Genomic DNA, 26825 nt, shown 5'->3' with positions numbered 1-26825 from the left:
CCCCACTGCATAGTTCAGAGCCCAGCAATTAAAGTGTAAAGACCAGCAGGTCAGTGAACAGCCAGAGACAGGGAGCAACAGGGCCAGCCCGAACGGGCACACCCAAACAAAGAAGCTGCTTGACCGCTCTCTGACCCATATAGCAAGGTAGCGTGCCACACAGACAAAGCAGATAGCACCCAGCAACCACTGGCTCACTGCAACATCTTAAACAGTCCAGTTACACCATCAACACCCCCTTTCCCCACTCCCGTCCCCCCAGTTCATAGCCCACACCCAGGGCACACCCACATAGCAATCAAAGGAAGGGAAGAAAATGAACTTTATGAGTTTCTTACCATGTTACCCACCCTATTTCTGGGCAAACAGGGTACAGGGTGGAGGGGCAGCTTCCCCAGTTGGGTGTAGCCTTATTCTTTTTCCCAGCCACCTATTTGGGGTCTTTTCCTCCCTCCCTCCTTCCCTCTCTCTCTTTGTTGGAGAAAAGTTCAATCTGGAACTTGTGGGAGTTGAGAGTGATGAGGGAATCCTCCCTCATAGCTTGTGGTGATCCTTTAGTGACAAATCCTAGACTAAAGAGTGCAGGTTTGCTGTGAAAGATAAATAGGAGTGGCTGAAAGTTTGTGAGCAGAATAGATGTTCAGAGGCAGTGTAGGAGTCAAAGGACCTGGGTTCAAATCCAGTTTGGATCTTGGGCCAGTCACTTCTTCCCAGAATTCAGTTTCCTTATCTGTAAAATGGGGTGAGGGGGTGTGGGCTTAGAATAGAAAGTCTCTAAGTTTCTTTCCCGCTCTAAATCTTGTGATCTACGTGCCAAAGTCCACTTTAGGATGAGTGCCTGGGATCTGAGACACTTAGACACCTCTAGCCCCTGGATTGTCCTTCACTTGCTTTCAGACTTCAGATCCCTCTTTTCAGTATCCAGTTGTCCATTGCCCTCCTAGAAACTCTCTCCTTTGATGGTCCTCAGGCTATCAAAATAAAGGACCCTCCCCTTTTGGGGGGGAGGGAAGAAGAATCTCATAGTATGGGGTGGGAAGTGTATGCTAGAACAGCTAGCCAATCATTTGTCATAGAACTAATCTCACAGTCTCATTTTTTTTCAAACTGTCTCCCCTTCCTTTTTCCTCAGTTGACTTGTTTTACCTCTCTCCAATTATCCCCGACCTTCTAGAGCATCTCTTGGCCCTAAGGACAACTCCCAACATTCCCTTAACCGTGGGGAAACCAGGAGGAGCCCAAATGCACGTCCAGAGAAAGGCAGAGGCTAGAAGCAGCCACATCTTTTGAGTTTCATGCATAGCACCCTAGACTCACCTTCTGGGGTCCTCCATCTCTCATACATCTCCCCTTATCTGCAAACTTTTAATCAAATAGAGAAGGTTTTAGGGATAGGGTGTTAATCTGCTTTGAAACTCCTCTGGGAAGCAGCCTTCAGCACCCCTTTCCTCTCACTGTCTTCAGCTGTAAACCCCCCCACACCCCAACCTCCTTCCCAGAGGCCCTTTCACCCTGTACTCTCTGTTCTGTATCCTTTCGCTAGTTATAACTTCTTCTTGATACAATTAACACACAGAACTTCAGATCAAAAGAACGGACCAAGTAGAAAGTTCAGCTTTTTTTCTATAACTATACACCAGGAGAGAGCCCTAACAGTGGTGGGAAGGGTGCAGTTTCAAAGGACAGCTGTATCACATGTTGCAAATGCCTAACTGTTAGATCATAGGGTTATAGATCTAGAAATGGAAGAAACTTCAGAAGCCGTCTAGACCAGGCCCTTCATTTCATAAATGAGAAAACAGAGGCCTAAGGAGGTGAATTCACCAAAGTTTCATAGGAGCAGGCAGAGTGAGGACTTGAACTCAGATCCTCAGGCTCCAAATTCTGAGTTCTTTTCTACCTTGCCACGAAAGTTCAAGTAGCTGAGTCTCAGTTTAGGGTTCTTGCCCCACTAAGTTGGTACTCACCTTCTAGTGCCATGACCTTTGATGGTCACTCATCTCCTTGACCTTTTCTTGACTCCCAGATAGGGAAAACAGAGCCCATATCCTGTATTAAGCCTCTCCCCACCCTGTGATATGGAGTTGGCTGCTGGATGGGACACCAGGCCTGCTGGGCTGAGGCCCAGTTTGAGCAAACATCCTTCAACTGTTGAGCCAATATGCCTTCCCCAACTGGGGGGGAGGCAGTTTGATACTTAGAGAAGGAAAGTAACACGATAGAAAACATCCTTGTACCGTATAGTGGAAAGAACACAGGATGTGGGGTCTTTGACTTTGCTTTTTGCTACCCAGGGAACTCTTTGGTAAATCATTTCATGAAAATGTTGGAAGAAGAGGGGTTCTTAACTTTTTTTGTGTGTTATGGACCCCCGAGGCAGTCTGGTGAAACCTATGGACCACTTCTCACAATAATGTATTTTAAGTGAAATAAAATTCATAGAATTACAAAGGAAACCAATTATATTAAAATATAATTAAAAAAAATGACATTTCATGGACCACAGGTTAACAGCCCCTAGAGATTATCTCTAAGGTCCCTAAGTTTTATGAAGAGTTAGGAGATGCTTATACGTGGGAGAAACTCCTAGGGAAAGGACATCAGAGGAAGAATCCTTTAATAAAAGCGAGTAAAATAAACTATTAGGTAGATGCTTGGATTCCTAGCTAGTATGAAGCTATGATGTATTACTCTAAGTAATACCTTCTTTTCCAAGGTTTCTCCACTCATCTCCAAGGATTTTTTTGCCCAAGGGAAAATTTCTATGATTCTATAACGGTAGTTGCGTGGAAAAATAAACTCACATTACAATTGTTCCCCTAATAGCCAAAGTGGAGGAATGCAGGTGCCACAGAAAGTCAAATTCATGTTTGTTACATGCCATATTCTGGCATTCTCAGGGTTTTACAGTTTAGGGATCATCCTATCCACCCCACCCCACCCACTCCCCTTGCTTGTATCATCTCATATCATAATCGTTCAAGCACCAGATTTGAAGTTACAGAACTTGGGTTCAAATGCTGGGTATTACTCTGGAAAAAGCACAATTTTTCTGGACTTGACTTTGCTCATCTGGAAACTGAAAAAACTGAGGCCCATCACATAGCTCAAGTGATAAGAATTGGGACCAGAACTGATGACTTCAGATCCAGTGTTCTCATGGGTTCCTGGGCAAATTTTCTCAAGTCGTTTGAAATCATCAACCAACAGATGTAGGCAGCTTTTCTAATTAAACTTGTCAGTCCAGGGTATTGCATACTCTCAGCTCCCTCAGCCCCATAGTACCAGTGACCTACTAGGCCAGCTTTCAAATAGGCCCTGCCTTCTACCAACCTACTGAGCGGAGTGAAGAGTGCTGATTTGGCAGTCAGGAGGACCCAAGTTCAAATCTCCCTGCTCTAAGGAATTCCCACATGAAGAAACTCCCCCTGCCAATGCAGGTCTTCTAAGCATTGTCTGGAGCACTTTGAGGATACTGGACACTAGGCGTCAGATGCAGGGCTTGAGGCCATCTTCCTAGCTTGGAGGCCAGCCCCAGTTAAATGGGAATTCATAGTTATAGGACCTACCCCACAGGGTTGTTGCAAGGATCAAATAAAATGCCAAGTATTATTTTTTCTTATCTTTAGGGGACAAGCTTGTGACAATGACTAGAACAGGAGCATAGGTTTGGAGGTGGAAAGGACCCCAAAACCATAGAGTCCAAGCTTCTGATTATACAGATGAGGATATGAGGCCCAGGCAGTGCCTCTCACCCCCACCCCACCCAATGTGATACAGGTATTAAGGTACAATTCGAACCCAGATCTCCTGACTCTGAATCCACTACTCTTCACCATTTCTAGAACCCAGGAGTAACATTTATGGCCAGAAAGCTTTCACATCCATTGTCTCTTTTGATCCCCAGGGCCTTGTACCTGTCACATGGCAGTCATCTAATGCTTACTGAATTGAATTAAATGTTAAAAAATTCTCCCAAAGACTATCCCCCATTACAGAGTGGAAACAGACTAAGAAGTCTGTCTAGTGTGTCTCACCATTAGATCTTTTTTCTTCCCTCCCACCCACTTCCCATCAAGTTATATGAAATTCATAGCTCAACCCATCTTCCCTGACTAAGGTCTCACTCTTTCTTTGACCACACCTTTCCTCCCTCCCTGGGTATCCTCATCAGTTGCCCTTGCCCCAACCACCATTATCCCAACATCACCCACTGTCACCCTGATCCTATCCAATGACAAAAACTCAAGCCCCTCAGTGGACAGACAGACAAGCCATAGGTTAAAAACAAAAAAACCCCAGAAGATGCTTTATTGCAACTTTTTGATCCATTCTGGAGACAAGAGGAGTGACCAGGAGTCCTGGGAACCAGTTTTACCACCCCAGCCCTGCTACAGGTATGGCGAAGGAAGGAAGCAAATCCATCCCGGTCCAGGGGAAGGCCATTAGTAGCTATAATAGCTGAAGTCTCTGTAGTCACTGGCTTCAGAACAATTGTCTCTGGTCTTTATCCTCGTACATGGACAGAGGGTCAAAGAGTGTATAAGGGGAGGGGTATCACTGAAAAAATAGATTTCTATATACATATAACATATTTATACCACATAAATTAGGGAGTGCTCTGACCCACGACCCGCGCAGTCCAAGCATAGGAAAAGGGCAGGCCTGGAGGCAAGGTGCTGGTAGCCTTCTCTCTATGGCCTTCTTCAGAGGCCACCCATTACCCCCCAAATAGTGCCAATCCAGGGTTCTTAGGGAAAAGGCTCCTTCGCTCCCATTTGACATCTAGGATCCCAGCTCAGCGACCTCTTGGTTTCGGTCAGCAGCACCACAGCTGCCATCCATCCAGAGGGCTTGTAATTCCAAGAGGAAAAAAGAGGAGGGAGGGGCCCAAAGTCTCCATATCCCATGACCACTGTTGACAACAAACCCATGGCAGGCCAAAGTTCAGTTTCACTCCACTGGGGCACACCCACTGGCTTCCAGCGCCAACACGGGCACCCACCCTCCCTGAAGGGGCTTGGAGGGCTAGGGTCCAGGAACGTCTGAACAAGTCTCTGGTCCAGGGGCAAGCTCATTGTTTGCCCTGAGACCTTAGATCGCCCTTTTGCTCAGTTCCGGCTCAAGACGACCTCTTCCTCCTCCTTCCAACCACTTGAGTTCTTGCCAAATTTATAGACTAGTCTCCGGCCGTCGACCCGCTCTAAGATTTCTCGTTTGTAGTAGTACCTGTTGGGGAGTGAGGACAATGAAATACAGCAAGGCACTCAGGGATCCCCTAGAGCTCCTCCTGTGTGAGGGGAAGAACTCTGGGCAGGTCCTTTTTAACTAACTCCTAGGCCTGCCTTGTCTCTTCTATAAAATGGGATGATTGGATGGGATAGATATCATCTAGATATCAGATATCCCTTTCAGCTTACAGGACCATAAATTAGGCTTGGAAGGATTCTTAAGAGGTCATCTAATCTAACCCTTCATTCTACAGATAAAAGAACTATGGCCCAGAAGGGTTAAGTAATTTGCCCAGGGTCACACAGTAACCAAGATTTGAACCTAGGGGTCCTTTGTTTCCAAATCCAGTCACCTTTCCAGGACACCATGCTCTCTATAATCTGAACCATGGGAGCAGTTTTTCCCCCTAATCTGTCTCCCCTCTACTAGAGATTTCCTTCAGCCCATCAAGCCTTAATCCCATTTTAACAATCACCTATACTATACTATACACTATACATACATATCCCTCCAATTTCCCATACGCTCTCTTCCCTCCTTCTTCCACTTTTTCCAACTCTCCTCTCCTCAAAAACCTCACTCTTCTCCCACTTTCTTTTCTGTCTTCCCCACTGTCCCTCCTCCTCATTCTCTGACCATAACCTTTCCTCTGCTTCAGGAAGCCTTCCTGAGCTAACCTCACCTGGCTCTGGTCAATGTCACCCATACCTATTCCTTCCTATGACCAGTTCTGTCCTTGTTTCTCTTTGTCTTAGAGGCTGTGTCATGGAGCAACCTGGTTTGAGTTCAGGGTGTGTGTGTGGAGGTGGGGTGGGAGTGGGGGTGGTTATTAAATTGCAGAAAGATAGAAGAGATATCAATTTAATTTTCCCCTACTCTTGACAGGACGGGACACTAAGACCCCAGAAAAGCGGTTCTTAATGACTTAAGGTGTCTTGCAGCTGTATTCAGTGGTAGAAATGAGGATAGAATCCAGGGCCTCCCTCTAACACTCTGTCCGCTGCTGAGTGCTGCCCTTATGAAAATATACCTGAACACTGGGATTGGCAGCTTGGAAAGGGGACAGGGCCTGGCAATGAGAAGCTGTAGGCTGAAGTCTTGGCTCCAATATCTATTAGCTGTGACCTTGTACAAGTCACTTATAAGTCAGTCAGAAGGCTGCATTTCTGAGCCTCTAATTCCTCACCTGTAAAATCATGAGGTTGGGCACAAATGATCAGTAAGGTATTGACCTTTTTACATCTAGGACCCTAGTCCTCCAAGCCCTTTCTGCCTCTCAGTATTCTAGACTTTTAGGAATCAGGGGCAGTCCCAAATCATCTTCTCTATCAACCTAAGAGCTCCAGAACCAAATGCTATCCTCTCCCCCTGCCCCAACCACCCCCAACTAGGAGCTTCCTGGCTCTCTCCCAAACTCAGTCACCCTCTAGTTGGCTCACCTCATGGCCCGGCTGAGTTTCTCATAGGTCATGCTGTTATTTTTCTTCTTCTGACCCCACAGCTGGGCCACAGCCTCCGATCGGAGGAACTTAAAGACGCCCTCATGCCGGTTCTCCCACTTCATAAGGCCCTCGTTGAGCTCTGGGTGGATGAGGATGTCCCGTATAAACTCCCATAGGTGTGTCCCTCTTGGAGCTGTGAACAAAGAACCAGTCAGCCAAGGAGCCAAGGAGGACCACCTCTCTGTTCCAAGCCTCATCACTCTCACCGGCAGGATGGATGAAAAGCCCCAAGCTTCTCTTGATTTGACTCAGTGGGGGCCCTTCATTGAGTCTCAGCTTTCCCAAGGCCAGTAGAGAAACAGGGGCTTGCTCTCCTGTCTAGTCCAGAGACTAGACTCAAATGAGGCCCACACTAAGACCCACCACTGCCTCTGGGTCTTTGCCCGAGTCACCCCACATGCCTAGCACTCAGTTCCTTGACTTGGGTTGGCAGCTTCAGACTGTTTCCTTCAGGAAGCCTTTCTTGATGAATGCTTTTTCCATTCTACCCCCCTTAATTACCCTTTTTTCATTTCACTCTTGTGACAGTCATGCTTCCACTTCTTATTTAGGCTCTATTCACATTTGTTTTACTGTTTTTAAAGATGGGGGCAATGTCTGTTTTCTTTACTTTGCTCCACAGGTGCCCATTCCAAGCGCTGCCCTCCAGAAGGCTTTCAAAGATTTTTTGAAGGACTGAGAGATACTGACCCAATGAACTCTGGCACCACAGCCACAGCTCTGTCTTGTACTTCCTTTGTATTTGTTCTATATACATTGACTGTTTCACTCAATAGAATCTAAGTACCTTGAGGTCAAGGGATGTTTCTCTTGTCTATGTACAATGCAGCAGCTCTTAACAAATGCTTATTGATTGGTTGGTTGGACAAGAGCAAGGTAGCTGACAACTCCCACCCATCTCCTCTTGAAACCCACAAATCCTGACTTTTAAGTGAGCCCTACTTGGGTTTCTTGCCCTCTCTCACCAATTCCCTCCAGGGTCAGAGAAGAGCACAGTAAGAACAAAGGGGCGGGGCTGGGAGGGGACTCATGATAATGATGGGTCCCAATTATGATTACTAAGGTATTCAGTCACTCGCATTTTTATCCTCAGAAATATTATTCTCCATTTTACAAGTGAAAAAAATTAAAGCTCCTAAGTGAAATAAATGGTCCCTTGGTGACATCTCTAGGTGGCAGAGATTTGAACCCAGGCCAAACCTAATTTTCTTTCTAATACACCCTGCTGCTTTCTCCCACCACCTCCTGGGTGCCCTACAGTCCCAAATTCAATGTCCCAAGGATGGTCGTCCCTATCTTCATCCCAGCAGAGCAGAGCAGAGCAGGCTTAGTGTTTGTCATAAAGAAACTTTGGGCTATGAGGAGGGGATTGGAGTCCTCGCTAACCACTTATGGGGTCCTAAGCAAAGCAAGACTGCTTTGTGCCTCACTTTCCTCATGTATACAATAAAAGGGCTGGGCTAAAGAAGCTCTCCATCCTATTCAGCTCTAACATTCTGTGATTTCTAGTTCTGCCACAAAACAGCTGTGTGATCTTGGGAAAACTGCTTTCCTCAGTTTCTTTATATGAAAAATCCCGACTTCACACGGAGTAGGTATCCTTAGCTATAACCGCAGATGAGGAAAACTGAGACCAAATGTGAGATCATAAAGCTGAAAAAGGTCTTTGGAAACTATGCAGTGCAAGGGACTGTTTAACCCCTTCAATCCCAAACAGAGGCAGTCCCTGCCCACTTCTGGGCCCCACGCCCCACCCCAATGGCAGCAGCCAAGTAAGAGGGGTTATTCTTACCATGTTTGCTTTTCTTGCTCTCCAGGCACTCTCGGGTCTCCTTGCTCATCTTTCGGGGCCGTCCTCGTTTCCTCTTCCCATATTTCAGGCCCCCTTCTTTGTAGTCAGAGAAGTTGTCTTAGGAGAGAGGAAGGAAGGAAAATGGGAGTAAGTTGGGAGTCCAATCTCTATTTTCCAGCTTCTCTGGAAATATATCTGAATGTATAAGAATTACATCTGTCATTACCTTCTCCCCTCCCTTCCCCCCAACATCCATCCTCCCTCCCCTCCCCACCTTCCCTAGCCAGAAATCCAAACTCAAGCAGATTCAGGCTGGAAGTCAAGACTCCTAAGGCCCATCTTTTCACTCTTATTAAAACCTGTTTTCTCATACACTCAAAGGCTTCAGGAGAAGCTCCCCTAGCTCCCCTCCCCTTGGCCCATTTATTTTTTTCCACTCAACCTCTGGTTCCTTCCCCCCCACCCCACCCCCTCCCCAAGCCTCCTCAGGGCATTCAAAGTACCCATCACTTCCCACTCACTCTCTGATCTCTGAGCCTCTGACCCTCCACCAGTCCCATAATCTGTGCCAGCCCAGCCTTGTACTGCCCACTCTGACCTTGATAAAGTTTCCCTGGTTGGGTCTTTTCTTCCCTTCTCCAGACAGTTGACTTAAGTCCCCACCACTATTCCCCTCAAATAGACCAGGGACTGCCTTCCCACACTGGGGAGCGCTACCTGCATACCCTCTCCCTCACTTACCATTGGGGAAAGAGAAGAGTTTGTTGTCTGTGGGATCTAAATCCACATCACTTGCACCAGAGTCTGAGTGGGGACTTTGAGAGGTTCCAGTCCCTAGACCAGGGAAGGAAGGAAGCAAAGTGAAATCCCCAAGCTAGCAAACAACCTTTTGGCCACCCTCAGCCTGGGCTCATCTGAGTTCTCTTTTGTCCCAAGTCTGGCCGAGCTGTTTCTCCTTAGCTAGCCCTGTCCTTATAGGAGGTCTAGCCCTGGCTTCTCTCCCTTAAAAGGTCACGGGGTATAGAAGGGCTGAGGGCTTGGCAGTTTCAGGGTTGCAAGATTTGGACTCTTACCTGAAGTGGACACATCTGAGCAGCCTGGAGAAGGAGCCCCTGTCCCATAGCTTCCTGGGTAATAGGGACTGGCCAACCTTGAGTCATCCAACAAATCTTGGTTGAAAGGGCTGCCATGATCTGGGGAGAGAAGATAGGAATAAGTAGGGCTAGATCAGGAACTGGGTGGGGCTCTCTCAGAGAACAGTCAGGCATATTCATGAGGGTCCTGGAAGACCAAGCATTTGGATTTTTCCAGGTAACAGGGAGGATACTAGCTGGGTCCCAGGGCCCCTGGGGTCAGGGTCTTCCAAGACTTTTGACAGATCCTAGATTTAGAGCCAGAAGGGTTCCTTAGAGATCAGCTTATCTAACAGCTTCATGTCTCTTCCCCTTATACCACTTCCCATTAATCAAGGAAACTGAAGGGTAGGAGGTTAAATGGTTTGTCCAAAAAGAATTAAGTTTTGGAAGCCAGTTCACTATAGGCTGGTTGGAAGTCATCCGGTTAAAAAGCTCCTGGGGCTAGGTCAAGAAGGTGGAAGTAAGGGGAAAGGTAGAATTCTTACCAAAGGTGGAGTCTCCCATGATATCTGGAGCAATGAGTCCATCCTTCTCCAGGAGCTCAATGATCCAGCTTAGCTCATCAGATGAGCCAGATGCTAGAGAAAAAAAGGAACGAAAGAAGTGAAGTGGGGGGGTGGAAAGAGCAGATGGGGGGTACTGTCAAGGTATCAGCAGGGCATATTAGGTAGCCCCCCCCTTTCCTCTTTTTACAGGATTCTATGATCCATCTGAGTGGTAGCTGACTCTAGGCTCCTTCTTACCCAAGGGCCCACTTTCCCCAAATTTAGCCCTAGGATGAGGCTTAATTTAATGCTAACCCTGGCCCCAACTTAAATATGCTGGTTTTCCAGGACTTGAGACCCCCAGACCAGTCTCCCTTAACTTTCTGGTGAAACCTGGCATCCCAACCTGCCCCCTGGGTTGGCCATCAGGACCCTTGAGAGAGTCAAGGGCTCTGCTCCGTGTTGGGGGGGTGGGGGTGGTCATTTCAATTGGTGGCTCTAACCCTGGGATATATGGGGGCTGGTGTCCTCCCTGGCACTCACACAGGTCTTGCAGCTGGGCATAAAGCGTATCCCCTAGGGGTCCAAAGACGGAGCCCAGTTCTTCCCGGGGGCAGTTGCACAGCGTCTCGCCATCCATATTGCATTGGGAGAAATCAATGGCGCTGGCATCGTATTTATTCTTCTCCACCTGATAGCCGATCCAGTCTAGGACCTGGGCCTTTGACCACAGCTGGGGCAGCGTCCCTGACCAGCTGCCTTTGGCTAACAAAGTAAGAGGGCACAAGGTTAACAGGGCAGGGGAAATGGTTGCCCGCTCTCACTTCTGCCTCTCCATTCACACTTTATCCCCAAAGACCCTTGAGGCTGCCCCTGTTGTATTAGGGTTTCATGTGTATTCCCCCCATCCCCACCCCCACCCCCCAGCACACTCTCTAAGCTATTCTCACTTATTCCTGTACTCTACGTTCTCTGATCCCAACTCCGAATCTCTCTCTCTCTCTCTCCCACTCTTTAGGGGCAGGGAAGCCATCTACAACTCCCTTCTCCTTTGCCTTCCTGACTCCCAAGCTCTTCAGAAGATTATACTCCTCTTCCCCAGTTCCCTGTGCTCCCAGGACCCACCTGTGCCCTCTAGGGGCATCTGCGGATTGCTCAGGGTCAGCACCGGGTCGTCCCCACCCAAGGTGGCTGATGAGGCCGGAGCTGGGTCTTCTGCCTGGTACATGGCGCTGATATAGTTGCTGAAAATATTGCTGATCTCACAAGACGCAGCCATGAGGTTCCCTCTCTGTGGTTAAGGTTGAGGAGAGATGAAAAACTAGGGTCAGGGATCAGAGACCAAGGCTCCCATTTGGCGTATTAGACACACTTTTGGTTACCCTCCCCGGGACTCAGAGGTTTGGGCTAAGGTAGAAATCCTGGGCACAAAACCCTCCCATACCTCAGCTCCATCCTCCCCTTAAGAACTCCCCATAGGAACTAAAGAGTTTTAAATCTGGAAGGAGTTCAATTCTCCCAACAGCTCATTTTGTAGATGTGCAAATGGAGGTCTGCAGATAAATGAAGCCACTTGCTCAAGGTCATTCATCTAGTCGGTGGAAACAGCAGGGATATCAATCAGAGTCTGCTGTCTGTCTCCACTTCAGGTGGTCCGGGAGAGAGCTAGCATCTCCCAAACCCGAGACTCTGATCAGGAATTCCCCATACAGTCTCAAGAATAGGGCTGAGATTGAAAGTAGAAAAGAAATTGCTGATTGGTGTGGGTAGGCAGGTAGCTTAGGATTTAAGTCTTTTGTCTGCCCAGACCCAACGTTCTCTGAGAAATCCTCTCTAGGGTGAGGCAGGAAAAGTGATTTCTTTAATGCTGACTTCTGCCTCTTCACCAAGATCCCCTTCTCTGAAATTTAATGTTCTGGGGCAGGTCGGGATGGAGAGAATCATGCCAAAGAATCCCTCAAATCAGAGGTGTCCCCCCCACTCCCCATGAGCTTCCCTGAGTCATTGGGACAAATCAAAGACCTGAAAATCCCTCCATCGGAGCCTCATGCCCCGAATGGGGTGGAGGCACATTCTCCTCCCCAAGTCCTACATAAAAGTCCTTGGGCAGCCCCAGGCTGCCGAAGCATGCTTTCCCTGGAGGTGAGTTGGGAACCTACCAGAGTGTAAGGCAGAACACGGAGGGCGCAGGGCAGCCGGCAGCAGCGGGTAATCCGGTAACAAGTTAACTCCGGCAGGTAAGTGAACACAGCATCTATCTACCTATGGCTCCCCTTCTCACTCCGCCCTAAATAAAGCCTAAGGCAGACTCCTCCCAACGCAGAAGCATTTTATAGGCGGCTCCCCGCAGTAACCTGAGCGGGTTAGCCTTGAGGCGGGCAGCCTCATTGGACCAAGGGGATTTCCTGGCCTCGGGACCCAGGCTCCCTGCCCTTGGTGATTTGCATATTATGTCCCAGGCTGGCGAGCGGGAGGGTGCTGGGAAATCAGGCTAGGCTGGTTTAATGATTGTCAGTGTCTGTCATCCTTCACCCTCTGGGGTGGGGGAAACTGGCAGGAGAGAGGGTGGGCACCCCTGGTGGTACCACCCTGGGACTCAGGAAATTCCTCAGGGGGTCTGCAGAAAGAGGCAAGTGTGGGGTGAGTTGCCAGACTCTTGACTGTCCCCCAGAGGTGCCTTGGGATCAGAGTTGGGTGGGAGCTGGTGCTGTGTTTTGGGATTAAGCTTTGGAAGGGATCTTAGGGAACGTGTACCCCACCATCCTTTATATTACAGATGAGCCCTGTAAGTGCTTGGAGATCTAAGAATGGGGGGGAGGGGAGACTGAGAAAGCTGAGAAGACTGGGATAGTCACAATCTGCTTCTTCAGCCCCGGGCAGCCTGTACTTGAATTCTGGAGGGATCTTGTGCTGGTCGAGGGACCAGACGCCCATCTTTTGCCAGATTCAAAGCTCTGGCTGCAGCTACTTCTGGGGAGCGACATGGGACTGCTCAACCAGAAATGGAGCAGAGGAGACATGGAGGGTTTTGGACATTGGCTCGGGACCTGCCCGTTAGCATTGGCCTGGAAGTCAAGAAGGCTTTAGTTTTTGAATCCAGGCCCTGCCACTGACAGTGTGGCCACGGGCAAGGCACTTAAACTTCTCTGAGCCTCAGCTTTCCCATCTGCAAAATGGGCATATCACAAGATTTAATGGGAGTCTCAAATCAGACTGAATTTTTTTTTAAGGATTTTTTTTTTGTCGTTAACAATACACGACATTGGACTGTAACCTGAGGTCATTTTCTCTTCCTCTCCGCTATCCAGAGAGGCTGGAAGCAGCTAAGATCGTGGCTGCCTTTCTCTTCTCCCTCCCTCATCTACTAAGCAGTTCATCCTTCACCCCATCCTCTTTCCAACGCCCCAACGATTGACCGATGCTTGCCTGCTGCCCCCTGGTGGTCAAAACTTTCCCAAGCGCTCCTCAGGGGCCTTAACTGCCTGGGAATGCACCCTGGGGCTGGAGTGGGAAGGGAAGACAGGGGAATCTGTGGGTTCTGAGTGCTAATGCCCCTTCCTCATTGTGGGACCCGGGGCAAGCCCTATCTCCTCACCAGGATCCAATGGGGAGACACCACAGGAGAAGGGAAGCAAAAGATACACTGAGGGCTGCAGGTGGACTGTCCTTCCCTCCCCTTATCACGTATGTATACATATGTATAGATGTGTGTATAGATACATATATGTAAATGTATGCACATGTGTGTACGTACACTATGCTATATATTCCCACCACGTTATATATACATATATCTATGTCACCATATTTAGAGCACAGTGGGTTACTTAGTACTCCTTCCCAACAGTGTCTTCTTCAGATAGGACACAATATTTTTTTCAAGCTAAATTTAAAATTGTCAATTAACAAGCATTTATTTCTCTCCTCTCCCCTAAACAAGAAGAAAAGAAAAGGAAAAACCAGCCATTCTGTGACTGTGAGCCCCAGGAGCAACCCTGCTCCCCCAGGTTTTTGTCTGGGTAATGAGCCTCAGGTTTCTCTTCTCTGAAGCTGCTGGGAGATGGCATCCAGGAGACAAGGCGTTAATGCCCCAAGGCCCACTGGGCCGGGGGTGGCAGAAGCAGCCTGGGGCTCTGGTCATAGGATTTTCCCCAGCCCTTCAGGGGGCCTCCCCTAGAAGCCTGAGGCAGGCACACCCTCCACCTAGGACTCACCCTGGAATGTGGGAGAACCTGCTCGCAGCCCTAGGCACTTGCTCACGTGTCCTCTGCCCTGAGGAGAACCCTGATGGCCCTCCTAGGGAGGGAGAAAGGGCAGAGGGAGAGTCCCTGACTCAGGTGGTCAAAGCTAGAAGGGGCCTCGGGAACCGGGGCCTCGGGAACCGGGTCCCCTGCCTTAATTTAACATGGAGGAGGAATCGAAAGCCCCCACAAAGGAAGTGACCTCCCCCCCCCCTTGCCAACGTAACATGTGTCATAAGGAGCAGAGCAGTGACTTGAACCCAGGCTGTGTGACTCCAACTCAGAACCAAGCCCAGTCTTCTTCCACTGTGCCACACTGCTTCCAGAGAGGCTGGATGGGTCTTTGGGCCACAGCACCAGCCTCTCTCCATTTATTTAGTCCTACAGGGAGGGAGGAATTGAGGGCAGTGAGTGAAGAGGGGGTGGGAGGAAAGAGAACAGAGAAGAGCATTGACTTGAAGGCAGTTTCATGGCAGGGAGGAATTGTGGAAAAATAGAAATAATTACAGTAGTTAACATGGAACACTTAAAAGTTTACAAAATGCTTCATGCACATTATCTCATTTGGTCCTCACAATGACCTTGGGAGGTAGGTGTCATTGTTATCCCCATTTTACAGATGGGAAAACAGAGAGGAGCTAAATGATTTGCTCAGGCTCACACAACTAGTGTCTCAGGCAGGATTCAAATTCAGGTCTTCATGAATCCAAGTCTGGCACAACACCACCTAGCTGCTCCAAGAGGTATAGAAGACAGAAAGGAACAGGGGAGCTCTCCCCTCCTTCCTCCCTCCCCCCCCACCTCCCCCCACCTAAAGAATGGTTCATTATGTTCCTTCAGTAGTTCAGCATGTCCCCAAGAGACAGGAAGCAGGGTACCATGGAAAAGGGAGAAACTGAAGTATATTGTTGGGGGGGGGGTAGGGTATTGATTGACTGACATTGGAAAGTCCTGCAAGAAGGCGAAGAAAGTGCAACCAAGGGCACAGCTTAGCCTTGGTGACTATCTTCTGAGACCAGAGGGAAGGAGACAGAGAGACACAGAGAAGGAGGGAGGGAGAAAAGGGAGAGAGGGAGAAAAAGAGAGAGAGGAGAGAGATGGAGAGAGAGAAAGAGAGAAGAAAAAGAGGGGGAGAAAGGGGGAAAGAAAGAGAAGAGAGAAAAGGGAGGGAGGGAGAGAGAAAGGCAGAGACAGATACAGAGAGGGAGGAAGGGTGGAAAGAGAGAGAAAGGGAAAGAGACGGAGGGAGAGATGGAAGAGAGGGAAAGAAGATGAAAGAGAGAGAGAGAGAGAGAGAGAGAGAGAGAGAGAGAAGACCAGAGACAGAGAGAAAACAGAGAGAAGCCTTGGAAGTTTGCTGGGGAAGTTTAGCTGGGACAGCCTGAGACCCTCAGGCTGGCGGGGTATGGAGTGCACGTCCAGCAGGGGAAGAGGGATGGTACACACACACACACTCTCTCTCTCTCTCTCTCTCTCTCTCTCTCTCTCTCTCTCTCTCTCTCTCTCGTCTGGAGTCACAGGCCCCGGGTCCCCAGCCCCGGGAAGGAGCAGCCTCTCCCTGCCTCCTCCGCTCCTGTGTAAGATAAGGAAAGCCGGACTGCTGCTTCTGAAATCCCTTCTTTCTCTAAGTCTCCAAATCTAAAGCAGGGTAAAGTTCAGTACAGTCACTGTGGGGAAAAGGAAGTAGTAAGTGTGTCATTCAGTCAATAAACATTTATTAAATTGATCATTTCTTAAGAATTCTTTGTTGCCTGTGGTACAGTGTTAAGGGCTGGGATACAAAGAAAAATGAAAGCACAGCCCTTCCCTCGTGGAGCTCACATACTAATGGTGCAGATAGCGCACCAAAAAATCCTACGTGTACCACATATAGCTGGAAGCTAGGTGGCGCCATAGTGCACAGAACATAGGAACTGGAGCGCAGAAGACCCATTTTTCTGAGTTCAAATGTGAACTCAGACACTTAGGAGCTATGTGACCCTAGGCAAGTCACATAACCCTGTTTGCCTCAGTTTCCTCATCAGTCAAATGAGCTGGAGAAGGATATGGCAAGCCACTCCATGTCTTTGCCAAGAAAACCCCAAATGAGGTCACTAAGAGTCAGCCACGACTGAACAAAAACAAAACCACATATGGTGCGAACAGAACAAAAGGGGGGTGAGCAGGGAGGTGATGGAGAAGACCAGGAAAGGCCCCTGCAGGAGGTGGGATTTGAGCTTGGCCCTGACATGATTTCACCTTAAAGGTGTCTCTCAGTAATCATTTCTCAAGCTCCTTTTCGCCCTACCCAAGGTTCCCCTGAGAATATAAGAATTCAGCCCATGCCTCTCCTCCAAAGAGTCCTTGGCTTTCCTCAAACATTCAGGCCAACAAGACTGCGGATATAGGTGAGGTCTTATTTAACCTGATATAAATCTAACTTTCCTCTCTTTTGCAGAGATGGAAACCAATCCTCCTTTCTGGTGTAGCATCATAGATAGAGCATTAGAGCAGAAGAGAGGAAGACCCCGGGTTCAAATTCAGCCTCTGACGCTTTCTAGCTTTGTAACTGTGGGCAAGCCATTTAATTTCTTGGAGCTTGTATAAAAATGGGACTGCAATTCCTATCACATGGGGTTTCTACAAGGCTCAAATGCGATCAATATCTGTAACATTCTTTGCAAACTATAAAACGTATTTTTGGTTCAGTTGTTTTTCAGTTGTATTGTATTCTTCATGTCTGACACTTGGGGTTTTCCTGGCAAAGACGCTGGAGTGCTTTGCCATTTCCAGTTAATTTTACAGATGAGGAAACTGAGGCAAACAGGGTGAAGTGACTTTTCCAGGGTCTCACAGCTAGGAAGTGTCTGAGACCATATTTGAACTCAGGAAGATGAGTCTCCTGTATTCCAGTCCCAGTTCTCTGTGCACTATGGCATCACCTAGCTGACCACAAATCACTACATAAAAGTTAGTTGTTATGTAGCCAGATATACTACAAAACTTAGTTAAAAAATCAGTGTAATTTTCTCCTCAACACCCCTGGTTCCTTGGGGTGTTCCTTCTTCTTTGGGACCTTGAAGATGAAACAGCTGGTACTATGGTTCTCTCTCCAGGTTCAAGTGAAGCTGAACATTTCTCTCTGATTACAAATCATGGACTTAAAACTTGAAAGGACCCTAGTGGTCATTTGGTCATTTGGCTCTCTGGACTTCTTTCTCCACCGTGCCCTGACACAGCTACCTTCTCTATTGTCACCCCCACTTTCCTGATTGCTTTTATATAACGACTTCTCCCACTAAAGTGTAAATTCCTTGAGGGCAGGGGGCTGTCTTTTCTTTTTCTTCCATTTGTGTTCCCAACACACAGCACAGTGCCTGTCACATGGTAATCATTTAATAAATGCTTGTTGACTTGACTTGATTTTCTTTCCTTCTTCAATGAGATTCTAAATCTCCTATCCTGTCTCTATTGTTGAGACACTCCTCTCTCTGGTGACAGCTGCCAAATACCGCAGACTGTTCAAAGCCTCTCTCCAGGTCTACCTGTAGCTTAGTGTCCCTGCCCTTCTCACTGAGAGTACTGGTCTACCTCTCTTGGGTGTTTGTGTCTGTGTCTATGTCTGTGTCAGTATCCAATGTCTGCTGCTGCTGTCTGTCTGTTCTGTTTGTGCCTGCTGCCCATTTGTCTGCTTCTAATGTGTGCTGTTGTGTCTGTGTCTGCCTCCTAGTGTTATCTGCATCCTGTCTGTTTGTCTCTTGGTGGAGGCTTCTCCCTTTTTGAAAATCAAAGACTTCACACCTAGTTCAAGGAGCTAACATCTTATTGTGAGACTCGGCTTTGGGGGAGTGCCTTGGCATTCCTGGTATAGAGATGAGAAATCCATAAGGGCAGAGTAAAAGGATAGGTTAGCAGGTATATGGGTCAGCCTGAGCAATGAATCTGTAGTGGGTGAAATCAGCTCAGTTTTGTGATTTTCTCCAGAAGTGTTTAGCAGCTTAGGAGCAAAAGAAGAGAAATTAAGAACATGAGATTTAGCCAGGGATAAGAAGTCACTGATTGGGAAAAGAAGAAAGGCCAAGGAAGTAGGTGGTGCAATTGATAGAGGGCCAGGCCTAAGTCAAGAAAACTTTTCTTCCTGAGTTCAAATCTGACCTCAGACACTTACTAGCTGTGTGACCCTGGGCAAATTACTTTACCCTATTTGCCTCAGTTTCCTCATCTGTAAAATGAGCTGGAAAACCCCCAGTGGGGTCACAAAGAGTCAGACATGACTGAAAACAACTGAACAGCAACAATAAAACATAGTGAAACATAGAGGCCAACTATGGGCAGGGCGTCAAATGAAGTCAGAGTGACAGAGGTGGACTGGGAGAAAAAGAATGAGTCAAAGGATGGGAGACCATACAGAGGTTAAGAATTGATTTGGTTTGAATTAGAGAGTGGAAGAAATAGAAGTACCAGTCCCTTCAGATTTGTACCAAATCTTTGCTTTTCCACAGTAGGAATTAACATAGTTTGCAAAGTCTGTGAATTGTTTTCAGAAAAAAATATACAGATTGAATTTAAAAATAGTTACAAGGGAGTTAGGGCTGATGATTGTGGTCATAGAGTTCATTGGTGAAGTCTTTCAATGAGTCTTTGAAGGCCATCTAGCAGGGATGGGGAACCTGAGGCCTCAAGGCCGCATGTGGCCCTCTAGGTCCTTGGGTACGGCCTTTTGACTAAGTCCAAGATTTACAGAACAAATCTTTTTATTAAGGGGATTTGTTCTGTGAAGTTTGGATTCAGTCAAAGGGCCGCACCCAAGGACCTAGAGGGCTACATGTAGCCTTGAGGCCTCAGGTTCCTTAGCCCTGATAGTCCTAAGTCATTCTATAGTGACTTTCTATAGTCATATAGAAAGCAAATTGAGCTGAGCACCAGAAGATCTCTTGTTTCAGATTCCAGTTCTTGACACTTGTGGTTTTTTTGGTGGGGAACAAAATCCTCAAGATGGTTTTGGGGATAAAGATTCACAATTCCTCTTAGAATCCCTGATTTTGAATCTTTATCCCCAAAACCATCCTGAGGATTTTGTCCCCCAGTAAAAAAAACTAAAACAAACCACAAGTATTCCTAGCTGTCTAACATTAGGCAAGAAAAATCTTTTTGTGACCTCAATTTTCTTATCTGTAAAATAGATCTGATCAGAATAGAAAAGGATACTGCTGGGGTGAAAGAAAGATTTGTTGCTAGATAAAATGTAGCCCAAAAATCACAGGCAGACATGAATAATAAAGGCAGGAATATGAAACAGACCAAGACTGATGTCTCTGCCAGATTCACTTAGTCTTTTGTTCTTGCTCCTCCCTTTACTTGCATTCAAACCAGAAAGGATCTTGGGAATGAAGAGAGGATCATCACTTCAGCCTCCAAATATCATTTGTGGCTTTTTTGGTGGGGGGAACAAAGTCCCCACGATGGTTTTGAGGATAAAGATTCACAATCAAGGACTCTAAGAGGAATGAAAACAAATTTTCTAACCCCATGTCATATAGTTATCTGGTACCAAGGACCTTGAGGGTACACCAGGAGAAAGGTAGGTAAGAGGAGAGACTTAGTTCTAGCTGGAGCCTTTAGCATTGTTTTTGTCACCTCCCTGGCTTGTTGTGTAGCCTATAGACTTAGGTTCACGTGCTAACATTTGTACGTCTGCCTCCCAGGAAAAGCCTTTCTAGCCACTATACCCCAGTGAGTAATTACAGGGAGCCACAGTTTTCCAGATGACTTAAAGGCATCCAATAGTTGGAGGCCAGTGGGTGGTGGGTAGGTAGCAGCATCTTGGTGACCATGAGATCAGCAAAGACAATGAATGGAGAATGGAGAAATGATGTCTATTACAGAGTAGGAATGAACAATGTATTGACATTACTAAAGGACATGGGCAATTCTGCAGCATCATGGGAATAATTTTTAAAGCCACCTGTGTTCCTGTGTGTGTCCTCTCCATTTGTGTTCCATTCTCACAAATGTTCTTCCCATTTGTGCCCCGTCTCCATTGGTGGTATGATAACTGGTTAGAGAGTATACCCTGTGAGTGTATGAAGGGATTTTTTTTCTTATCTTTTTACTTGCAATTTTAAAAAAAAATGCCTTTTGCTTTGAACTGATGTGTCCTCCAGTTGTTTAGGAAAAATAAACACATCATCGAGGGTAATGAACTATGGTTTTCAGTGGGTTCTGACCTATAGATTGCTCCAACCACAACATTATGGGCAGTTTTTTTAAAAGAAAGAATGCATAAGATCAACAACCAAATGAAATATACTACAAGTCACTAACAGAGATGTGCAAATCAAAACAACTGGGAGGCTTCACATCATAGGCATACTAACATGGCAGAGCTATGAATTGGTCCAACCATTCTGGAAAGTAATTTGGAATTAAGCCAAAAAAACCCCAAAAAGCTAAAATTTTCATATCTTTTGACCTAAAGGGTCATGACCCATGGCTAGACATAGACAAGAAGGCCAAAACAGAAAGGTTCCATATATGCCAAAATATTCATAATAGCCCTTTTTATGGTAGCAAAGAACTAGAAACTGAGTGGATGCCCACTGATTGAGGAATGGGTAAATAAACTGCTGTATAACAATGTCATGGAATATTACTTCACTCTAAGGAGCAGTGAAGACAATATAAGAAGTAGAAGACATGGAAACTAGTGCAAAGTGAAGTAAACTGAACAAGGAAAATGACATATACCATGACTACAACAATGGAAGTGGAAATAGCAATTTAAAAAAAAAAGATACTGCACCCTGTTGGCCAAAGTTGACCGTGAAGAAAAGTTGCCTGATGAGAGCTTTTCATGTAGAGGGCAGATCTGGGGGACCCAAATTCAGAGACTGCTTTTGTCTTCCGAGGACTGGCCTAGCTAGAGAGAGGCTCACTTGCCAGTTGGCTGGCCACTTTGTGCTGAATTCTTTGGCATGGTAACCTATGAAAGAAAAATACAAAATGGCCTTCCATTTTTTGTGGCCCCTTTCAGTCCTGCAATGATGATTACAGAGCGGCAGTTAAGGGGGCAAAAGACATTAAGAATCACCCAGCCCCTAGGCTACGTCCAAACATTAACATGAATGTGTTTAAAACATTAAACGTAGCTTAAGTAAGCTATGTTTAAAAGAATAACATTTAAATCAGGGGTGGAGAACCTTCAGCCTCAAGGCCACATGTGACCCTCTAGGTCCTCAGGTGTGACCTTTTTACTGAGTCCAAGTTTTACAGAACAAATCCTTTTATTAAGGGGATTTGTTGTATAAAGTTTGGAGTCAGTCCAAGGGCTGCACTTGAGGACTTAGAGGGCCCAATGTGGCCTTAAGGCCACAGGCTCTCCAGCCCTGAGTTGAATAAATAGCTCCATTTCCTAAGGCAGTTTAACAAACGGGAAGTGATTGCTACAGGAAGGAGACCAAAAGAGCCTAGTAACTGACTCTTCTATCAAACACGATCATTTGGGGCAGGAGGAGTGGGATAGTAGCAAGAATGCTGCATTTGGAGTCAGAGGATCTGGGTTGAAACCCTGCCTCTCTCATTATGTCACCTGTAAAATGAGTGGGATGGCCTTTAGACTCCCTTCCAGATTTAAATCTATATTCTTACGATTTTTGACAAATGGATAAATATAGCGGCCAAAGACAACATTGGCTTAGAATATAAACTCCTCTATAAGAATTTACAGAGCAATATAGGGGATGATTATGAAGAGTATCCTAAATCAGAAGAGGGAAAAACTGTTACTGAAAGCTTTAGGAAGAGAACCAGCAAAGTCAAATTATCCAAGGTATTTAAGGTTGAAATTGGAAGGAAGACAATGAAAAATGGTAAAGTTCTACACAGATTTTGATAGCAAACTCTTCTCCATTAATGAGCTACCATGTGTGAATTCTTAGATTACAGAAGCTGATGTCTTGATGTATGAAGATGGACTAGTTACACAGAGGAAGTTCATGCTGAAGGCAACAGGATTTTAAGGGCATTGGAAATCAATGTTTGGCGAATATGATAGAGGAGAGGATACCAAATTCTTGGGGGGTATACACCAAACCAGAACTTGTTACTACCTAAAAAAGAATCAACCAAGAAAATATCAACTACTACCACACTATATGCCTTGTTTTCTATTTCTTCCTATGTGTCGAAGACATCTCTGATGAAGGTATAAAGGAACAGGTAGTTTTTCCACAAACGATATTCTACAGTAGATAACATCTTTATAGTCACATTCTGTATACAAGATCATATTGTCTTTATTGTTTGTTGATTATAAAAAATCATTTATTTGGTAAAGTAAAATACTACCATTAAAAACTTTCCTCCAAATTACCATGTCAAATTCATTTAAGATTCCTTGAAAAAAATGTGACAAAATTTTGATGACACTGACTATTAATATTAAGTGAGGAGTGAATTAGGAAGTCAGTCTCACCAGAGACATTTGCTACTGCCATGTCCAGCACTGAGTCAGAATGGAAGAGGGTTTCCCTATTCATAAAGAAATCCTCCAGATATTCCTTTTGGCAGACTTTATTGAGCTAATTGCATTGAGTCCTGAAACACTGTTGTACCTCCTAAAGGAGGCCTATAATTATTCAGAAATTTTCAGCCTAGCTATCTACACAGGGAAAACCAAGTGGATGAAGAATACCTATTGTCCAATTATCTATTGGGGGGAAGGCACTAAATCTTCCAGATTTATGTTAAATACCTACCTGTAGCTTTGGGATGTGAGATTTTTATGGAAATTTGTGATGCAAAGATTTTCCCCAGTCCATTACTTTTCTTTTTTTTTTTCCTAGCTGCATTGATTTTTTTTTTTTGCATACAAAATCTTCTTAATGCTGTACAATCAAATTTCTCTATTTTGTATTTTATAATCACTTCTATTTTGTCTGGTTACATATTTTTCCCTATTCATAGTTGTGAAAGACACAACTTTCCTTTCTCTTCTAATTTTTCTACAATGTGACCTTTCATACTTAGATCATTTGACCACTTGAAAGGTATCATGGTACATGGTAGAAGATATTTGTCTAAATCTATTTCTCACCAGACTGCTTTCCAATTTTCCCGGATATTCTCATCAAACAGAGCCCCTCCCCCAGTAGTTTATGTCATTGTGCTTTTTGAACGCTGGGTTGCTATATTAATTTCTGCCAAAGACCTGCTTGTCTCTTCTATTTCACTGATCTACTTCTCTTTTTAAAAAATCAGCAGCAAAGAGTTTTGATACTTACTCCTTTATAGCAGCTGTATTTCTTCCAGCAAAGTAATCCTCTATGTGTCTTGGTAGTTAGGTCCCAAACGTTTTATGCATGTCAAAATCATACATGATTCCTCTGATCTCGTGGAAGAAGATACTTTATGCATTTGGGAGTAACAAAAGATCAAGAATTTCAAGGAAAGAATGAAAAAAAAAGTGTAATTAAGGGTGCCTCACATTGCCAGATCATAACCCCTTGTCTTCTGTTCTTTCATCCCCCCAACCAATGTTTTAGAACTTCTGTGAGAAGACTTTCATTGTGGAACATCACTGAAGGGACCAACAAGAGAACACTGTCTGCTTCTAGGATGGGGAAAAAAGACCCCGTAATTGAAATAAATGTACACAAAGGAAAGCCATACTGACCAAAGATAACACAATGGTGAGGGTTACGACACCAATAAATGGGCATCTGAGGAAAGGAAAATGCCAAAAATGTGGGAAAATAATCTCATACCCTGTTCACACTGAGAAAAAGGCAACCAAGAGATTAATAATTACAGCTAACATGATGTAGCACTTTAAGGTTTGCAAAGTACTTTACACATATTATTTGACTTGAACCATATTATAGGGACCCTGTGAGGTAGGTACTGTTATTATCCCCATTTTATGGATGTGAAAACTGAGGCTGCCCTTCAAGCCACTTAGCTGCCTTCTGTTGAGAGAAAATCAATAGTTATCAGCTTAGATCCCTATTCTCCTATCTATACAAAATCTTTATGAGAGTTCTCTATACAAACTGAGAGCATGCCTGAAGGTGTTAGTAGTAACAAGAAGGCTTTTTTCAAGCAAAATATCCAACTACCACATTTTTATCATATTGCAATTAACTGAAAGGTGTAGGGATCATAAGATCATGCTGTATTTCTTGTTTATTGATCAGGGGGAAAAGTCTATTTGATCCGGTAGAACAATTTGTTACCTTACAGATATTTTTAATATCAAAATGTCTCCTGCTCCTACTTCAAAATCATTCAAATTTTGTTGAAAGATGTAGTAGCAGGAATAGATAGCCCTGTTCAATGACCTTCTGACAATAAATGTAACGTAGGGCAAAACGTAAGTCATGGCTTTAAGTTCACCAAAGGTGAACTCCTGCCATGGAGAAGATCCAACCCAGAATCCAAGTCAAAGAAGGATTCCCTGGGGAGGGTGGATGATGCTCCTGTTTGTGGATGACTTTGTGCTGATTTCATTAAGCCCTAGAATGCTGCTGAACCTCCTGGAAGACATCTGCAGTAACTCAGAGTAGCCTGGCCTTTCCATCCATGTAGATGTTTATTGCCCAGATTTCAATGTGCATTTGAATGGATAACTTAGTGAGCTTGTATGCATTCATCTGGGACAGAGAGTACAAATGGATAATGAGCTGGGTCTAGATTTGATTAAGAGGAGGATAGCAGAAAGAATTACCTTCAGGAAAGCTCAAAGTTCTTCTACCGACCTTAAGCTTCCCATGAAAGCAGAGACTGTTCTTTTAAATACTAACCTCGTGGGGGTGATAAATGTTGTGAGACATGGAACACAACTGCCTTCAAAGAACTGTTTTTTAAGCCTCACTTACAGGGTAAGGGAGAGGCACATAGTGGGTTGCAACATATAATCCATGAGGAGCCCAGAAGAGGAAAAGATGTCAAAGATATCATTAAGGATCATATAATAGGAAAGGAAGATTGGCTAGTCACATGACAAAACTAGGAGTGAGAGGTAGACAGCGAGTACACCATTGTGCCCTGGCAATGTCAGGAGGAAGTAAGGAAAGCCTCCAGAGCCATGGGTGGACCCCCTGTAGCAGACTTTTGAGAGGGCATAGACAACAGTAGCACAAGACAGGTAGGCATAGATGAGGTGAGATGTACATCACTAGAGGGAATTCCCCAAACCCCTGAGATCAATAACAGATCCCTTTGAGTTATCAACTGTTTCTTGTATATAAGCAACTAGGTGGTACAGTGGAGCGAACACTTCCATAGTGTTCTCAGCAGACTGTCATCAACCAATGCTGAAGCCATCAACCGTATACCTCAGATTGAAGTCAATCCCTCTCTAGCCAAACTCCAACTGAAGAAGAGGCTTTGAATGTAAATTCAAATTCAAATATTAGTCTCCTTTCATGTGGCAAAGCACCTGGTGCTGATTCTATTCCAGCTGAGATCCACAAGGCAGGGGGTCCACTGCTCATACAAAATCTGACTAAAATTTTCCAGGTTATATGGCAAATATTGTCTAGCTCCATAAAGGAAAGGAAAAGAAAATAGGTTGTCTTGTGACAATCACAGGGTGGTCTCTCTCAGTCATTGCTGGTAAGATTTTTTTTTTTGGAGGGGGGAATGCAGGGCCGTTGAGGTTAAGTGACTCGCCCAAAGTCACACAGCTAGTGTGACAAGTATCTGAGGCTGGATTTGAACTCAGGTTCTCCTGACTCCAGGACCAGTGCTCTACTCACTGTGCCACCTAGCTGCCCTCTGGCAAGATTTTTGCCAGAGTCCTCCTTAATAGGCTGATTTTTCACCCAGAAGATGGTCACCTAGAACTAGTGTGGCTTCAGAAAGGGCCAAGAAATGGTCTATATGGTGTTTGCTGCCCAACAACTCCAAGAGAAACGCCAGGAGCAGAACAGAGGTCTGAACACAATGTTCCTCATTCTGACCAAGTAAGGTCTTTGGTGGTCATGAGGGTTTGGAAGAGGATGGTGAAATTTGGTTGCTTGGACAAGTCCATTGGTAGGGTATGCCAGTTTCAGGACTACACGGGTTCTGGATAATGGATGTTGCTCTCATGCTTTCCCAGTCACCAGCGGAATGAAGAGGGGCTGTGTGCTTGTTCCATGATGCTTTCAGGGATGTTGTCAGACAAAAATAGCATCATGACCAGCTACCACGTTGACAGTACAGCAAATTATTTAACTTGAAAAGGCTACAAGCCAAGACTAAAGTAGAGAGAGAGCTGGTGTGCGACTATTTGTTTGCTGATAATTGAGGCTGAGGTACAAAAAAGTACGGATTGATTCTCTGCTACTTGTGCTAATTTTGGCCTGATAATTAATACCAAGAAAACAGGTTCTCCACCAGCCAGCACCACACCAACCATATGTGGAACCATTAGTTACAGCAAGCGGAGAGGGTTTGGATGCTGTGGATAAGACCAC

General features: G+C 45.6%; 1 protein-coding gene across 1 annotated transcript; it reads right to left on the bottom strand.

Moving 5' to 3' along the window:
* Nucleotides 1-4281: 4281 nt before the first annotated feature.
* Nucleotides 4282-12383, bottom strand: ELF3 (E74 like ETS transcription factor 3). Its single transcript, XM_036756663.1, has 9 exons — nt 12307-12383; nt 11273-11438; nt 10691-10912; nt 10148-10240; nt 9600-9719; nt 9268-9360; nt 8527-8643; nt 6672-6867; nt 4282-5229 (listed from the first exon to the last, which is right to left on the bottom strand). The coding sequence occupies exons 2-9, from the start codon at nt 11424-11426 to the stop codon at nt 5112-5114; spliced, it is 1113 nt and encodes a 370-aa protein (XP_036612558.1). The 5' UTR covers nt 11427-11438; nt 12307-12383; the 3' UTR covers nt 4282-5111.
* Nucleotides 12384-26825: the final 14442 nt, after the last annotated feature.

This window comes from Trichosurus vulpecula, chromosome 4 (assembly GCF_011100635.1).
Source record: "Trichosurus vulpecula isolate mTriVul1 chromosome 4, mTriVul1.pri, whole genome shotgun sequence".
NCBI classification, from domain to species: domain Eukaryota; kingdom Metazoa; phylum Chordata; class Mammalia; order Diprotodontia; family Phalangeridae; genus Trichosurus; species Trichosurus vulpecula.
The sequence above is the reverse complement of the archived record's forward strand: the minus strand, read 5'-3'. Positions and strand labels throughout refer to the sequence as shown.

Excerpts from the sequence above, each read along its gene's own strand:
- ELF3 (XM_036756663.1), bottom strand. The coding sequence starts at position 11,426 with ATGGCTGCGTCTTGTGAGATCAGCAATATTTTCAGCAACTATATCAGC. Across the intron at positions 9,720-10,147 it reads CATGGGAGACTCCACCTTTG|ATCATGGCAGCCCTTTCAAC; the intron begins GTAAGAATTCTA and ends TTCTCTCCCCAG. Across the intron at positions 9,361-9,599 it reads CTCAGATGTGTCCACTTCAG|GGACTGGAACCTCTCAAAGT; the intron begins GTAAGAGTCCAA and ends TCCCTGGTCTAG.